General features: G+C 34.3%; 1 protein-coding gene across 9 annotated transcripts in view; it reads left to right on the top strand.

Annotated features, from left to right (window-relative positions):
• Window positions 1–18,525, top strand: part of LOC142349449 (tight junction protein 1-like) — a 158,630-nt gene extending 140,105 nt beyond the window's left edge. For 7 of the 9 annotated variants that reach the window (XM_075401022.1, XM_075401017.1, XM_075401015.1 and 4 more), the window contains 3 exons: window positions 5,652–5,732; window positions 10,141–10,529; window positions 17,848–18,525. In XM_075401022.1, the coding sequence (XP_075257137.1) occupies window positions 5,652–5,732; window positions 10,141–10,529; window positions 17,848–18,022 (645 nt within the window). In that variant the 3' untranslated portion in view covers window positions 18,023–18,525. Of the gene's footprint in view, window positions 1–5,651; window positions 5,733–10,140; window positions 10,530–17,847 lie in introns of those variants that run through there. The other 2 variants (XM_075401019.1, XM_075401021.1) reach the window with 2 other exon arrangements.

Below are 18,525 nucleotides of genomic sequence, written 5' to 3'. Positions count from 1 at the left end.
AAATCATAAATTAAAACTCAAAACCTCTAAAAGGCTCACGTTAAATTCAATGGAACGAAGAGACTTTCTTTCCTTGCTGACACTACGCTACAAGTTGGCCAAACTAAGAGAGAAATGGTGGCAAAGTTCAAAAAACCATTGTTTATTTAAAAATCAAATAGTTTTAAAAGTCAAAATGGTCACAAGTAAAATACTAGATACATTAGTTTGGAATTGCTTATGAAGCCAATTAAACCTATCACCAGTGAGCTTTGATTTGAATTGATCTGTTCTTTAATTAACATAAAAAGATCGGATTTATTTTAAAAAACGAACGGCTGATTACAATCGGAATTCTTTTGAATTGTAACAGTCCAAGTTTGGAAAAAATAGCCTTGATATTGTTGTTTGTCCATTAAGAACAGTTGAATGTTTCTTATGTTGTAGATATACCTAAATTGTGTGTAAAAATCAAAAACAAGTGCTGCGTTTTTGATAATAATCGAGAAAAGTTAACAAAAAACGAGTACTCTCAATGGAAGTGGATGTAGGACTAACTCCCTTTGGAAGAATGTGTTAATGGTTTTTGGGTGTGTAATTCCACCATATTTTATCAAAAAGGACTAAAGAAGCTTTTTTCGTGCAAATTTTGATGAAAATGGCCGAATTTCGAAATATTTAGCCAAAACTTTAGCAAAAAAATTCAATCAAAGTAGTCAAGAATACTTTTTTTTTTGAAAATTGAATCAACAACACTTTTGTTAACAATTTTAACATATATTAGCAAAATTTTAGGCAAAACGTCCGGAAAATGTGAATAAAAATAACGCAAATCAATCTCAATAATCACAAAAATTTAAACTCGATAACTCTTTCTAGAAAGCAAAATTCAAAAAAAAATTTAATTTCATAGTCTACGCAAAATGGGCTTTTTAATGATACCACTCACAACTCTCTACGATGAATATATCGATCGGTAAAAAATGACTCAACAAGAAAACCCATTTGAGTATATAGCCCCCCCCCCCCCCCCCTCAAAAGGGGTCGGAACAATTATCATTTGCCAGTGCCCACTCTCCTGTTGTTGAAATTAGTTTGAAAATAATCAGTTATTTAAAAAAACCGTCAACATCAAACAACGCGCAATTATAACTACAGAAAATCTTTAAGATTAGCCGATGAACAAAAAAAATAAGAATACAATGTAAGCAGAACTGCAGAACACTTTTCAAAATTGTGCTACTAGTGCTTAACAACAATGAAAAGGGTGACGAAATTTCGTCGTCACTATTATCCAAGGATTGTCAGTATCAATCAATGTTATCGTAACTAATTGAGACCAGCATCAAAATAAACAATTTTCGGATCCGTTTTGGGCGGGAACAATCTCTATTGGCCTCGAAAATGCTTTTCGCATTTTGCTACTAATAAGTCAAGATCTAGTTCCGATGGCAAAAACTTTTCGAGCCATGATATCAATTGAACTAATCCGCAAAATGTCTATTTCAATCCAAAACTAGCGGAAGTCTTATATTGCAAATTAAAATAATAATGGTTTTTTCCAAATACACATCGATTGATTCACTCAATGATCACACAATTAATTCACAATCAAGAAGTTATATGTATTTGAGGAGAACGTTAAATAGGTCAATGGAGCTGTCAGAGTCATGTCTCTTCAGGACAAATTTGAGCTTTAGCAGTTTTTGTTCTATCATCGACAACCTCACCATAAAAATGGCTTTTTTCCAAGAACATCAAGTTAGTAATTGTTAGTAATATAGAAAAGTATATTTTGAAAAAAGACCATGAGAAAACCATTAACTCCAAAAAAGCTTTTATCATCTCACTGCCATCTAGAGTGTAGTTGTCCTTAAATTCATGTACTAGTTTTTCTATCTGATTGTTTTCAAGAGACATTATTGATTTGATTAGACTTTCATCAATTTGAGGAATTTTGTTACAAAATTTTCTCACCCTTGTTACTATTAGCTCATTACTCTCAGTAGTACTCCTTTTTATTCTTTTCAAAGGTTTTTTCGTCCGTGAACACCCATACTTCTGACAATTTCACCTTCGGTTATCATATTTTTGAAAACTTTGTTAATGTGGTCCTGTATCACAATCTGGTTATTATTTTGATCAGCTCATAATTATGTATTTCAAAAATCGAATAAAGTTTCTCCCTACTTTTCAAATCTCTCAAGCTTTCAGATTTTTTCTCAAAGAAAATATAATTCTCATGATTTTGTTTTGTGACCACTCTTGTGTCCTTAAGATCTGCTTTATTTGCGCACCCACAAATAAGAGCTCCAAAATGAAATAATGGAAACACTCACATAAGCTTTATAAAATTTTACCATAGTTCTCTGCCTGAAAAAACGTTTCAATTGAATTAAACTTGACGTTAATTGTTGAAGTTTTGATTCAACCATTGTAAAGTGTTTCCTGAAATTAATTTCTTTGTCAATGTGTATTTCTAAAAATTAGCCGTGTCTTTGCTCTCAATCGTTTTTGGACCAATATTTAAATTGTTTGAGTTTGATTCTTCGTTTTTGTTAAAAACAAAAAAAATTGTTTTCTCAAAATTAACAGCCAATTTGTCAGCAGACATTCAATTCACTATATTTGTCATCTCTTTGCTGAGAATGTTTAGATCATGAGCAGTTCCATAAACATTTGTATCATCTGCAAACATAGTTACTTTTGGATGCTGGCAAACTGCAGGTAGATCATTTATGTGTAGCAGAAATATTAAGGCACCCAGGACTGAACCCTGAGGCACACCGATGCTTATTGCTTTTTTACATGACGCCTGATTCCTAATTTTTACATATTGCGATCGATTAGCAAGGAAAGATTGTAAAATACTAAAAATTTTCCCTGCGAGATCGTTTGCATAACATTTTTTAAACAAAATAATGTGGTCTTCTATGTCAAGTTTTTGTTAAATTAATGAAGGTGCTGCTAGATGGTGTTCTAAGATTTTTATTTGCCCTTAAAAACTCAATAACCTCTGCTACCGCATCACTGGTACTACGTTTGCTTCTAACCCTATACTGGTCGGGCGATAAAACCTTGTTGACAATGGGGAACTCTTCAATTCGTTTGAAAAAACTTTACAAATATTTGGTAGTAAGAAGATTGGTCGAAATATACCAGCGTCGTTTCGTTCACAGCTCTTGTGAAGCGGCAAAACCTTAGCGAACTTCAAAACTTCGGAGAATTCGTTTTCATACATACACCTATTGAACTGATCAGCAAGCAAATCAATAACCAATGGATTTACAACTTTTAGTAATAGACTGCTTAACCCGTAGAACTCCTCCGAATTTTTGTTCGATGGACTATTGATTATCTTGTATGCTTCAAAATTATTTGCTTTTTTGGAGAAATAAGGTACTTGTGACAGTTTTCAGGTGTCTTAGTTAGTCTTGACAAATCTCTTTATTTGCTATTTGATGACCAATGTTCACAAAAAAATCATTTAGATGATCACAAGATAGGAAACTTCATCTGTTTTCCATCTGGTCGCTATTAATGTCTTTAGCTAAATGGAATAAAGTCTGGGACCTGTGTTTAGAAGGGACTTTTTTTAATAGTGTTCAGCTTTAGTTAACCTGCAGAGTGCTTTTAGCCGGTTACTTACTACTCTGTACTTCATTTTGTCTTCCTCAAGTTTGCTTTCAAGATATTTAGTCCATAAATTGTGTTGTTTGTGCGACAATTTTTTAATTTTGTTGTTAACGCAGCTTTTTTTATGGTCACTTCTGGTGAAAATGGTTTTTTTGGGTATATATGTTTTCCTGGCCTCTACAATCATGTCCTGTATGACAGTAAAAACATCTTTTAATTCTAAAGTATTGATGAAGTTTTTATTTTCCTGAAATTTTTTTGTAGAGCCAAAAGTTAATATCAAGACATAAGTTCTCATCTTTAACTTTATGTAGTTGTTTGATCAATTTTGTACACTGGAACATTAGTTTTTGTTGTAATGTCTAGTTCAGGAAAGATCAAATAATGATCTGAATTTTTTGTTTTCTCTACATAGAACCTGCAATTGTGATCAGCAAAAACGGTCAATTGCATTTTGGCTATTTTCAGTTTCTCGTGTAAACTCACAGCTGTTTTAAAATCATAACCAAATAACTTGAGAAATTCTATTAGTTTTGTAATATTTTTATTCAAATTTTTAAATATCTGTGTTGAGATCACCGCACAGAATACGTGTATTGACATCGCTTTTTGTATTCTCGAAGTGTTCAAGCGGATCATCTGTAAAAATTTCAAATGAGTAATTTGGGGCGTTGTATAAAACAGATACTAAGCACTTGCTTTCGCCTGTTTCTATTTCTACAGCGAGGAGTTGTTTGTGTTATTTTGTTGTCTTTTGTATTATTTCTCCCGAGTTCATCACTAACAAAAAATCCCACACCACCACCTGTACTCTCTCTATCACAATTTATCAACTTGGAGTAACCTGTCAGCTGTAATGATCCTTTTTTCGGATATCTAGGTTTCAGTCAGAGTAATATGAGGCCTTGTAACAAGGTAATGTAAAAACTTCAATCTCATCAAAGTTTCTTTGAATTGAACGAATAATTTGAAGCAAAACCTTGAATCCCATAGGTTATGCAAAAGTTAACGTCATGCGTTCCTATAATTTTAGTTTAGATACAAACATCTCTATAAATAGTTTATCAATTCAAGACGTTGCTCAGTAATCGAGTCAAAAAATGATTTAATTGGAAAACATTTGGATTACTTATTTTCGCTCCCGATTCAATAGATCCGTAGCTTTTACCAGTTAATTTTGTCTATTTTATTCGTTTATACTTCTTAGAATCAAATCATTTAATCATTATTTTCTCATTAAAACCCCTCAGTGATAGGGTGGCTGATACGAACGGCTAATTATATGTTTTTCTCTGTCTTCAAAGTTTCTACTTTGGATTCAGTGTTTTTTTTTCAGTTGATTGCTTCTAAATCAGAGAAATTAATTATGCTCTTTGTGACAAACTTGTGTCTCTCAACATTCCTTTTGATATAAATGGATTAACTCAAAAAACAATGGCCAAAAACCTCAAGAAAGTGCCCAAAAATTGAAAAACGAAGCTCATATCAAATAGAAGAAAAACTATTTTTTAAAAAAAAACTTTACTGGTTAATTAACGTTATTTCGCATTATATTTTATAACTGTAAAACATATTTTCCCTTCTTTGCAATTTAATTTTATCTACCAGAAACAATTTCAAAAAAAGCAAAGATTCCTTTTTATGTGATGAAACGGACTGATACACATGGTTATTTGGGGAATAACTGAAAAAAGTAATAAGTTTTTTGGTAATAATAGCCTTAATTTCAACTATAGTGTGATGTCATTGATTTTTTTTTTTACTTCCATCGGATTTCAACAGACTTTTTTAGCGTTTTTGGTACCTTTTGGATGCTTGTTATGTTAATTTTGTAACAGCCTTGCAAGATGTTGTTATTAATCTTTCAAGAATCTTGCAGGGCAGATGCTAATCTTGCAAGATCTTGCAAAATTGAATTTTTAGCCAACCCTTCTCTGTACTTATCTTTGACAAAAAGTCACGACTGTAGATCATGATTGTGCTCTAACTACCTGCTTGTTTACTTTTGTATTTGTTTGTTTGTTTTGCGGGTGCAGATGCGACACAGCCACATGAACCTTAACAACATTGATGACGTCATTTCTACAAGGTCAACACCCATGCAAATTAACTACAAGGTGAGTAATAATGATTCAGCTTTTTTGGATCTGTTTAATCCTCTGCTAACACAGCTTGCTTTCTTTAGCCTTTGACACTAAATTAATGCGCATTTTGGAACTTATAACAATTTGGGTAACACAAGATATTCAATTCATGCGGTATATATTCACAATATTCGGTATACGATAAACATGGTTTTATAAAGGCGCATAAAAGGTCAGTTATAGATGATACTTGGGAAAAAAAACAGTTCCTTTAGTTCAACTCTGACTGTGATCTCCGATATTCTTGCCTATGACGGTTATCTTGCAAGATCTTGCTTAAGAACCTAATCTTGTTAAAGCTTGCAATTGTACATACCTGTTTTTCGGCTTCGAAAAGGAAAAACTATCCATCAGGATAAAAATAACAAAAAAAATAGTTTTCATCGAAAATTTCCGATAAACAATTATACTTCAAAAAGCTACAATTGTCTTACGCTACAATTCTCTCCACACAATTTTTTAGGCGAACCATAATCTTCCATAGGCTAAAGTGGAGAAATACCCAGTTTTTAGCACTATAATTTAAAACATAGGTAAATATTCGAATGGTAACCTTCATCTTGTGAAATATAGAGGATTTGCGTTTTCAACGTTTATCATGAGAGATCTTACCAATTTTCTTGCCAGAACGTTTGAAGTTGTCTTTTATAACGCAAAAAGGTTTATGGTCACTTCTTTTTGCAGGAAAAAATGAAGAAAAAGATATTTGATTTCTTCAACAGTTTACTGAAATGATTCAACAAAAACCAAATTATCACAAATTTTGGTGATCTGCAAAACAGTTTTTATTTGAGCTTTTTCTTATAATTTTTAAGCTTCTAAATTTGTTGAAGAAGGCAAATTAATAACGGAATTAATGGAATGTTTTTATGTTATTGTTTGGCGGTGTTTTTTCTTTGCAATTTGGAAAAGTTTAACTGCCGAAAAAAACCTTTTTGTGTTTTTTTGCCCACAGTTTTTCTTGGATTACCGACAATTTTTTTTGGGCCTGAGTTTGTTCAGAGACCTAAAATTAGAAGAAGTGTTTCAGTCCACAGTGTTCACAATTTTTTAAATAATAAATATTTTATCGGATTCTAATCTTCTAATTTATCATCACTCAAAATTATGAATCGTTAAAAAAAATTGGTCCGATTGCAATAATGGTTGCTGTTCATATTCTTTTCATCCACACAAATTATATCAATTTTTCTAAGAACAAACATAATGGAATATGATTTAGAGTAAACGTATAATTATTTAACTTCGCCTTGGTTATGATGCAAGATCTGGCAAGACTCTTGTTTTTGACGATTATCTTGCGAGATCTTGTTCAAAACTAATTTGCTGCAATATAAAGAAAAATTCATACCTGTGACATTTTTTTGCAAGATCTTGCTTAAAATCGTTATCTTACAATAATTTTAATTGCTCTCAAACGAAGTTTGTAGCAATTATATCAGACCTGTCGGTCTTTTTTTGTGCAATTTTTCGCTTGACCGATTTTTCGTCTGGCGCTTCTGACTTTTCGTCCTCAAAAACTGAATGAACAAGTAGCGCCCTGCGGGGAATAAGTGGTCTTAGAGCCTTTCAGCTCTGTTTCAGCTCGAACTTTTTTGGAGACTTATATTTATGATGCGAAGGGCGGTTCTTAAAGGTTGAAGACAACCCCACAGTTGACCCACCCCCACTATTGCCCCCACCGCGCTGTTGCCCCCAACTTTGTCATTATTCAATCTTAGGTGTCAAAAACCTTTCTCCAGGGTTTTTAAAAAGGTTACTGCATAGTTTTTAGTGGTAGTGGAATAGTTTCAACAATTTAACATCACGAATTTTAGCTTTTTTTTGACAAAACGTGCAAATTTTTCAATTTTTTTGACATTTATTTTTCTTTGTTCCCACCGCAGGGGCCAGAAAACGTCCCTAAGATTTTGATAATAAGTTACTGATTTTTTTCGCTATGGAATAGCTTTCAACTTTTTAATGTGACAAATTTTAGCAATTTTTTGCATAAAACTTGCATTTTTTCCAGTTTTTTGAAAATTTTTGTCGGTTTTATTTTCTCAAGCTACAAAAGCCGAGGAATCTCCTTTAGGGTTTTTTATAGGTTATTGCATAGCTTCTAGTTGAATTGGAATGTTTTTCAAGGTTTTAATTTCAGCAATGATTAAAAAAATATTTGCAATTTTTTCGAGTTTTTTGAATCTTTTTGAATTTTTTATCATTTTTTCCGGCACCAGTGTCCTTGGGACCTCCTCCAAGGTTTGATAACAAACTGCTGCATAGTTTGTAGAGTTAATGAAACGGTTAACAATATTTTAATGACTCCTTATTGAGCATTTTTTAATAAGCTTGAGAAAGTTTATGGAACTTTATGAGCCAGTGAAAGTATTTAAAGCTTGAAATAGGGATAGTGGATAGTAGTCTCTTGAGACCGTGAAATGGTTTTGAAGATTTTAATTTCTTAAATTTTATCAAGATAATTTTAAAATTTGCGGTTGTTTTTAAAATTTCCGAAAATTTTTGTCGTTTTCTGAGTTTAACTATTACTGGCGAACGAAGTTTTTCAAGTCTTGCAGATTTGTTACTTGATATAACTCCAAAAACAAAAAATAGCTTTGAAAAAATTCACGGCGAAGTCTGGATGCTTTTCTATTAAATTTTGTGCAATTTTTTGTAGATTTTTAAAGCATCAATTTTTTATTCGATTTATTTACTTACAAAGGTACTTACTAAAGGTAGCCTCGCTAAAACGTTGCTAGCTACTGACAAAACCAACCTCCTCTCGCCGGTTGTTTGAGAGCAATTCGCCCGATGTTAGTCGGTTATGTTTATTGGATTCTTGCCTATGAAGGCTATCTTACAATACTTTGTTTGAGACAATTATTTTGCACTTTTTGCAGGATTCTGGAAAATGACAGTTATCTTGCAATATTTTTCCTAAGAGTGTAATTTTTCAAGAGTGATCAAGTAGTCTTATAAGGTAACTGTTTCGTTTTCAGGAAAAGAATATCAGCACAATTGTGAATGAATTTTTCAATGTCAACATTGGCACTGACTTCTGCTCACGTCAGAACATGCAATAAATAGGCAATTTTCAATTATGTTTTTCTTTTCAAATTTAGCTTGATTTTATATCACTTCACTGGTTTTGTTTTACTGGATTAAAAACATATTAGTCTTTACAAGAAATAAAATGTATCAACCCTTCTTTGGCCAAAACGAAACTCTATTGGATAATTTTTGCCTCTGACGGGACCGCACTATTGATACCAAACATCGCAGAATCTTGATTCCGGTTCCCACCAATTAAATATATTGCAGACATTAAAGATGTAATGCCAGTTATTACTTCAAATTTCTTTGGCAGAAAATAATAGATAAGTCTCAAATTGTTGAGAAGGATGCTCTAATGCTTTCCATCAGCATGTATAAAAAAGTTCTGATAAAATTTTATCAAAACTTTCTGATCGTCAATTGTAATTTAAGAAGCAACAATTGTATTAAAGCCACAACTTTTTTAAGTGAAAATTAAGTATCTTGTCAATCGCACAATTTTAGAGACATATTTTGTGGGAGTTTTTCACGGTTTATCTTGAAAGATCTTACAAATTTTCTTACCAGAAAGTTTGAAGTATTCTTTGACCATACCAAAATAATTTTGGTTTGTGCTTTTTGCAGGAAAATTGAAGAAATATTTTGTTCTTCAAATGATAGCTGAAAAAAATCATTTTGTGTTGTGTGTGCATTTTTGATTGTCTACAATTTTATCGTCCATGAAATTGTGTCTTGTGCTATAATGAGCAGAAGTGCTTCAATCCATAGTTTCTCATTTTTTTAATAAAAATTATCTTTAGTTGAGGGAAAAAGTACTCGATTTCAATAAAAGTTGCTTTTGATATTCTTCCCATGTGTAGAAAATTTATTAATTAGTTTAAAAACCAGCATGATGAAGTCTCAATTAGTATAAACAATTAGTTTTTCCATTGTTTTGTATAACAGTTGTTCGGGTTTTGACCAAAAACGGTCAATTTATATCTGGATTTGTAGCTACACACATAGTGCGCTTATCGGGCTTGTTTCGTAGCCAACTATTGGCAAATATTTTAATATTTTGTTATTTTTTTTATTTTTTGCAAAGCTGTGTATTCCTATGAATCATTTGGTTGACTTCGAGTGTGGAAGACTTTTGCTCTATTAATACTTGCGTGGTTATTGCTGATTTGGTTTTCACAATTAACAGTTTCAAAATGAACATTTTTCAAAATTAACATTTCAAAGTTAACATTTCAAAATCTAGATTTGGTAAAAAAAAAAAGAAGCTGTCGTAACCGAATCGCCACTTTCGCGAATTAATATGAAATGTTTTAAATGTTTTGCTTAGTTTAATAATTTTGATTAGACAAACACAAGCAACCCAATGCCCCAGTGGCAGAGACCTACAAGTCAACCTAACAACGTGCAAACTCTCCTTCGAGAACCCAGACCGGATATGAATTCCTCAAATAACGATTACTCAAACATCAGACCGAACCCTAGTCGCACATTCAGTGGAGAAGATTTCTCGAGGTTGCCGGACGACAGCGATCTCTTACCCCCTCCCCACCCTCCATTGCCCAATTCACAAGCTTTACTTTCTGCCCAGCACCAAATAAGTGGAGGGCAATTTTCATCACATGGTAGTCATGCGGGGGGTTCTAGAAACGGGAGCAGTGCGTCCTCGTGGCAGAGAGGAGGCTATGATAACAACTTCACAACAGCAAGTCGGGGGAACTTCAACGACCAACAAAGGTACGTCCCAATTTCTGAAAGTCTTACGATTTTTGCCCAACTTTTCAAGAACTCCAGAAAAAAAACTATGTCAGTAATGCGTTCAAAATTGCTAAATGTTCAAGTTTTTCATTTAAATGTGCGCTCAACAGAAATGAAAGTGTGACTCTTAATATGACAACGTTAAGGGACAAATTTGAGATACAAAATTCAGTGGAGTTATGATGGCTCAAATTACTTGTCCCGTTTCCTGGATAGCTCAGATAAAGTCCTTTTATGGATTGGGCAAAATTCTTTCACGGAAATTTTGATCACGCGTTAGTTTTTATGAGGCCAATTGAATCGGAAAAAGAAGAATTATCTTGTCCTGACCGAAAATTTTTCCTATTTTTTTCTTCCATTTTGTGTTATTTCGGTTTCGGAAAAAACCCACTTCATTTTGGGTAGGAAATAAACCCCCACGGAAATAAACCCCCACTTGACTATTAACGAGCTCCACATTTAGCGCGTTTGGCCATGCATCGCAGGTCATGACCATGCCCTAGCGGCCCGTGGGATTTTTTGATACGAAACTATCACAATCGAGCAAATTATCATGGCCAAAACTTAAGAGCTCAAAGCGCTAAACCAAAATTTGAGAGCAAGAAAAAGATTTATTTAAATGTCACGACTGCTGAATAAAACGTAGTACAAACCAACAGTGCCCAAAATCCACAGAACAAATCCTACTACACACACAAACAAAAACAATAGCCACTTGGCAGAATTGTACATTTGAAACGAGAAGAATTGCTCCCGCATTGGATATGATACCAGACATTGTTGGGAGCGCTGCCAATTAGACACATGACTCAGGCGATGTTCCAGAACAAAAAATATTTTATTAATAGCCGCGAAGCGATAGCGCCTATTATTGGGGACATCGAGGTTTTAACAATTCAAAGAGTTTGAATTGTATTGGGGCGCTGTGTTTTTTTTTTAAGATGTGTTCACACATTTTTTAATGACTTTGATCTTCCAAAATGGGATAAACAGGTAAAGCCCAGCAGGCATTAGGTTTCATCAGAGGCCCAAAGTGGGCTTTAGTAGTCCTTCAAGTGCTTAGAGTGGTGCAGCTGCTGGGATGGCCTTAACTGAAGGTTAAAAGGTCGTTTTATGAGTTTTTGGGCTCAAAATGCTGCCATTTTTCATGTTTTTTTGGGAATTTTTGAGGGTTTTGTTTGATTAGTCTTAGGTTGAAGTTTTTAAAAGTTGACGAAGGTCTTGCTTGAGACAAATTTACTTTTTATTACTATTTTAGGAGCTATATGTTTTGGTACTACAAACACAAACACGCAAAATGATACAAATTTTTGCAAATTTTTGTTATTTTCTACTTTTTCCAGCTTCAGGGGCCAAGGAATCTCCTTTAGGGTTTGATAATAGGGCACTGCATAGTTTCTAGTAACAACGGATTGGTTTTCAACATTTTAATGTCTCAAATTTTAGCATTTTTGATAAAAATTGCAATTTTTTTCAAGTTTTTCGAAAGTTTTTGTCAGTTTTTCGTATTTGTCCATTCTCAAGTACCAAAAATTTATACCACGGTCTGATGAAAGTTACTGCATGGTTGTTAGTTTCAATGGATTTGTTTTCAACAATTTAACCTTTCGAATGTTATAAACTTCTTGATAAAAATTGCAATTTTAAGTTTTTCCAAAACATTTGTCTTCTGGTCAGTTTTTCTCACCTCAGTAGCCAGCTAACCTCATCCAAGGTTTGATAGCATGTTATTAAATAGTTGCTAGGGGCAAGTGAATGGTTTTCTACATTTTATCTGAAAGAATTTTTTTTTGAAATTTGAAATTATTTCCAAAATTTATTGCCTATCGGTCTTTGAGCCCATGAATTTTTGAAGGCTTGAAATTCGGTTACTGGATGGCGTATAATATCCTCTGGAGACACAAAAACGATTCTGAAGATTTTAATATCACGATTTTCCGCAACATTTCCTTAAACTTTGCAAATGATTCCCTTTTTTTAATTTTGCGGTCATTTTCGAGTTAATCGATCTTCAAGTGCCGATGAATGTCTTTCAGTTATTGCAGATATAATACCGGACCGATTTCAGAAACAAAAATTGGTTTTGAACATATTTTGAAATACGTATAATTAAAGAGATCAAATTTTGCCTAAGGGGTAAAAGCTTCTAGAGTTTTAGCAATGAGTATATTTTTGTATAGTTTTTTTATTGTTTTAAATTTTCAGTTTTTTGGAGATGATTTTGTTTCTGTTTTCACTAGCATTGTTCACGTAATCTGCTGGTCAGCTTGAGTACTTCTAAGTTTTTCATTCAATTCTTTGAATTGTTTTTCAGGACTTGTCCTGCTATGTTTTTAATTCGTCGTCTCCATCGATGATTCTACGACCTGACTTCTTGGAATTGACTTTTTCAATCACTTCAGTGACTTCTATAGCTTTGCAGTTAAAATTTGTGTGCGTGACGTCATTTCAGCTTTTAGGTCAATTGCGTGACTTACCTTATTCAAAAAATCACTTCAGAGCTCACTTATGGAACTTCAAATTTTATGAACATTTACTAGTTAAAGATCTATAGTGTGCATCTAAATAGTGCCAAACTTAAATGCCCAAATTCTTGAGTATTAGTCTTGAGTTTTTGATTTTGAATATCAATTTTGAAAAAACTCTGTTAGGGTTTTTTCCTTATAGATCGTATGTGTCATAAAACTGACAGTCCGATTCTAGCCCAAAATTTTCAGTGGTCTATTAAAGGACTGGTGGTCGGTCTGTCTATCTTATTTCTTTAGCTGTTTCAATTCCATGAAATGCCACAAGCGTCTATCGCGGCTATTTTTTGGCAATCTGCCGGCTATGTTTGTTCAAAAGTCGTTTCAAAAGCATTTCTTTTACACAACAGGAGAGTTCTCAAACTCTCAACAACAGCCGGCTAACAATCATTCTTTTTTTGTGGAGACCAGCCCTAACCGTTCAGCAGTGCAATTTCAAACTTTTTTTGCTAAACGAAGTCAAAGAGCAGATTATGCAAAAGTCCGTGGTATTTTGCAGATAACAGCAATGTAGAAAAGAAACATGCAATTAATTTCTTATTAGTCAAAAAAGTCTTGCATCAACATCTTCCAGCCTAGCTTCAGAAGTTTCAACCACTGAGCACTAATTTTACCCTGACTGGTTTTCATCGCCAACCTGGAACACGAACACCCCTGGCAAATCAACAAGAATAGCTTTCTCAGACACATTTTTGGTTCCAACCCAACACCTGATCATTATTCAGAGCTTTTCCCAACCTCCTATAATCAGCCTATTGGAACACTGGCATCGGAACCCAACTTGTAGTAGCATTGTCAATCAACTTTTATGAGCGAACCAGAACTCAAACCAGAACAGCAATTTATCAATTTAGTTTTTCCCTGTAACGTTGACCTTGATCACTCGGTATCCAAGCAGCAGCCATTTGAAATAGGTTTAGAGCAGTCCAAATCTTGTGGCCCAGAGGCAGTATCAGTAACAGCAACCAGCAACCAACAATGAATGGCATTTCCGGCTAACCAAAGCAACCATAGCATAAGCAAACAACCACCAGCAGGATTATCTAGCCTAGTTTTCCTTATTAGGCCAGAACACAAACTGCAGCTGTCAAGCAGTAGTAGTAGTCTGCGGATCATTACTATTGGTCAACCACGAATCACTGGAGCAACAATTAACAAGCAGAACTTTGCCCAGCGTAATATTCCAGCCAGGCCTGAAAATCACCTGCCGCATTGCTACCCATCATCATTATACTGCCGTAAAAGCAAAATGATACGCCAGCTTTGCACAGTATAATAGAAAACACGTCCAAAAACATAGACACCCGTGATTAAAAAACGATGGTGGTTTGGGGTTTTTTTCCTTATAAAATTAATAACCTACTCATCTTAGAAGTGCTTCCATTAAAATTAAATACATTTAGCAACCTAACCAGCGATTGTCCAGCACCTCTTTTCAAAAACATTCATCATTTGGTTAAACGACACCATATAAAAAGGAAAAGAGCTTTTAGCGTATTAAAACAAGATCAAGATCTTCACTCGTTTTCGACTTGATAGTAATGGTCTTGTAATTGGTATTCTCCTCAATTTCCTGTTTTTGTTTTTGAAAAGTTTTTGAAAAGATCAATTGAACTTACCCTGTGGTTAAATGCTACAAGTCCAACTTTATATAAGTGTATAAATTTTGATGCTGATTAATTTAAATTTAAATTGGAGTGTTGATCATAATGTTTTTTAGAAAGCTATTAAGACTCCAAAGGTCATTCAAACCTATAACTGAAAACACTCTGATCGAGTTCTTTTTGATAGATACTCGCTGTATATCATAACGTTAGGGGGAATAGGGGAAAAGATTATTTCCATCCATATTTGATATTATATTTGGTGCAAAATTGGTTCTCCTATTTATTGGAAACAAAACATAAAAATCATTTCGAACGGAAAGCAAACTTTTCATATATGTCACAAAGTAATTTTCTTTAAATTTGATGTAATTTTTGCGCATTATTACCTTGGTAACATCATCCGGGCCAGACTAGGATATTTACTTAACAGAAAAAGCGTTAGGACGATCAATGGACGATCAATCATCTCGAAGTGCTAGAATCTAAGGAGTTTAAGTTGTACTCGAAACCGTTCCGTAGTTTTTCAGTTCAACCAGTGAGATTGTAGCCCCTGGGCTTGCTCTCTTTGACTATCCAAACTAAGTCACCGCTTAGATTTATGCTATGAAGCAGAAACAAACTCCCTGAGCCAAATCGATACAATTGCACTGGCATAGGACTGTGCGAGAGCGTACCAAGTATGATGTTTCAGGTCGACAGCAAAACCTATGACAGAGTTCGGGTCAATTTTTTGTTTACCAAGCCACAATTAATAGCATGTTTTGGCACCTAAGTCCCAATATTCGGCACTAAAAAGTTTTAACTCACGTTCGTTTCGTTGTTACTCAATCAGACAAAATTTGGTGGTCAAAAAAATGGGCCAAAATAATGACTCGCGGTGTTTCTGAATAACTTAGAGGTGACTGATACGCGAGCATCGCCTCTGCTAGGTTGGCCTTGATTGGTTTAAAACAATAATTGCCGCGCTGAAATTTCAGCATGTGACACAAATTGAATTGTTTGAAAGTAGAAAAGAATTTAATTTAAGAAGGATATAACGTTCCTCCAATTTGAAACCAAAGTAATCAAAGCCCTGAGGATGCTTGTTCAATTGAGTTCGCCACAAGAAAGAAAACAATATGGATGCGAATTTAAAGGAATTGGATGTTTCTTATCAAAATAAACTCCAGCTGGCCGCTTAGTCCGTTTAGATAAAAGGATGAGACAAGCAGGTCCGATAGATGGTTAGAACAACAGGGCACTACGGCCACTCCTGCTTACTGGCTTTTTTCAAGGAAATCATTTTTCTCACTGCTAAATGTCTGCCCTGAAGACCATAGTGGAGACGACAATTAAATGCTTTTATCTCAAATGATTCGTTTGTGAGGTACGTTTGTGCAATAACACGCAGAACTAATTGATAATGGCAAAAAAGAATGAAAACTCGATTAATGGGGTTTTGTTGTCAATTATGAGCTTATTTTCCTTCTCTTCGTAGATAATGTTTAGTAAGATACCACTTACAAGGTTTGTAAAAAGGATAAGGCTATCCTTCAACATTACAATTTTATCCACAGATACTCTCATTTGGAAACAAAAATTGTTTTTTCAAGCAAGTGATGAGGCAAGTAGCTTTCAACTCGAACGTTGGAATAGTCAGCATCTTTAAAGATCCAATAAGTGCCTTGCGCAAGAACCAAACTTACCTCAGTTCTAAAAGAAGACAGTGCTCAATAAGTCATGAGGGCTATTGCTGAAAAGTTGTTTCTTGGCGCACTGATTATCGCTAACTACGATAGTTCAACATACCGTACAACAAACTATCAACGGTGTCGTTAGGAAATTCTTCATCGCAACTATGTCTTTTGAGATCCAAACTGTACTTCAAAAATGAACGAGCATCAACAGTAAAAAGTGCTATAGGATCAAAAACTCGACGTGAGACTCAGTATTAAAATTTGGTTTAGACTTTTGTGTTGGAACCTCTAGTACACCTAGTTGCTCAAAACTTGAATACAGTCTTGATTTTGTGGTTCCTTTTCAGACCCAGTGCATGCAAAAATTTGTCTTTCGACGAAACGATGACTTTCAGTTCAATGCGTTCAGGGGAATCAACAATTTCGTTAGCCAGATTTGGCGCATTGCTTACAAATTCAGTAAACTTTGATTGAGCCAGATGAAGAATTTGCATGAATTCTTTCAACCTATGGGGGGCCCTCCCGGTGGACTTCTCCTTATCTAAGTAATCGTCTATATGGTAGATCTCATCAACCATTTTTGAAGCGTCCGGATACTGCTTACTGCTCTCACAAACCATTCGCTGAAGGGCTTGTTTTGCACTAGTAGACATGTCCTTTGCCTCAACAATATGGCGCTGCATCGATGTACTACAGCCTTTAATGGGGTTTTCTAAAAACAAAGTGTGCAAATATGTTAGGTCATTCAACCTGGAACAATGCTTCCTCGATATCGGCCGATTCGACGAATAGATAATCGAAGAGGGACATAGTCTTAATCGTAGAGGGATATAGATGAGATTCTGCAGTAGGTCAGATCTTATAATTAGTGGTCCATTCAAGGATAGGCTGTGGAATTTTGTCGCCTAATTGAGTACCCTCCGTTCATTGATTTGTTTTTTTTTTGGGTTTTTCAACAGGGTGTTGTGTTTGGTAAAGACTTTAGTTTCAATCGATTTTCTTCTCACCTTGTAGACATCTTGAACCGTCAGTACACAAAATTTATTCAAGTCCTCCTGTGGTATTCAAGTACTCTGGCCTTTTGTGAACCATTTTCTAATTACTTTAACTGTACCACTGCCGGAAAATAATTTTTGGGTAAATTTATGTTGTCTTCTGAACTCACATGAAATAAAATTTCTTCTTCACTGGAATCGATTTTCTTGGGAACTTATTCTATAAGCGTTCTTGAGATTAATCAGATTTATCTTGACTATATGTTTCGCCATTGAGCTTTGCAGCTTTTGTCTCAATTTTGAGTTCAATTCTTTTGAAACAAAATTTCAACATTGTTGAGTATTAAACTGTTGAGCAAGACCAAGTTGTTAACTGCAGTTCTCGTTTAGAAAGTTAGACTTACGGCTAAATCTTTAGATCTTTAAGACTAAACGGACACAAACCACAAAAACGATAAAAAGTTTTCGGTTTATAGAACATGAAAGTGTTTTAGCTTTTCTTCAGACAATCGGGTGCCTCTAAAACACTCCCAGTTTTCCAGATCTCAACCCAATATTCAGAAGCCTACAACGCCTTCAAACAGCAACCCCTCATCACAGTTTACTGGAGGCCCCAACTATTTCACACAGCTTAGAACTAACACAAACGCCCAACCAATGAACTTATGAAAGCGCGAACAATTTCAAAACGTAATTATCTAACAATTATGAACAAAAATTTAAGAATTAAACAAAAGAAGTAAGAATCCATTACCTGGATCCTAAATATGCTATTAAAGTTCCTTTTTCGTATTAAGAGCAGAAACTCCGAAACCCATTGCTACACGCAATTAACAACTTGCACAGATAGATAGTTTGTTGCAATGTTCTTTAAAAGGCTAGTGGTTCTATTTTTGAGTATATTTCTGGACTTATTCTTTTCCTTATTTAGCCACGTTCTTTGCCTTAAACTTGTGATGCTTCTGAAAATGTCGCAATTTTGTTTCTGAGTGAGTTAATTATTTTACCCCCTAACTCTATACATATCCTGCAATAATTGAATTTGAATTAACGAATTGATAATTAACTGAATAAATAATATGTCATTTTTTTCCTGTCATATTTTGTAATTGTATAAACTTTCTCCATTTTATATTGTCTAGCCATTGTAAAATAAACGCTTCTTCCAATTA

This window comes from Convolutriloba macropyga, chromosome 11, assembly GCF_964194025.1.
Source record: "Convolutriloba macropyga chromosome 11, txConMacr16.3, whole genome shotgun sequence".
NCBI lineage: Eukaryota > Metazoa > Xenacoelomorpha > Acoela > Convolutidae > Convolutriloba > Convolutriloba macropyga.
This window is presented reverse-complemented; position numbering and strand designations above follow the sequence as displayed.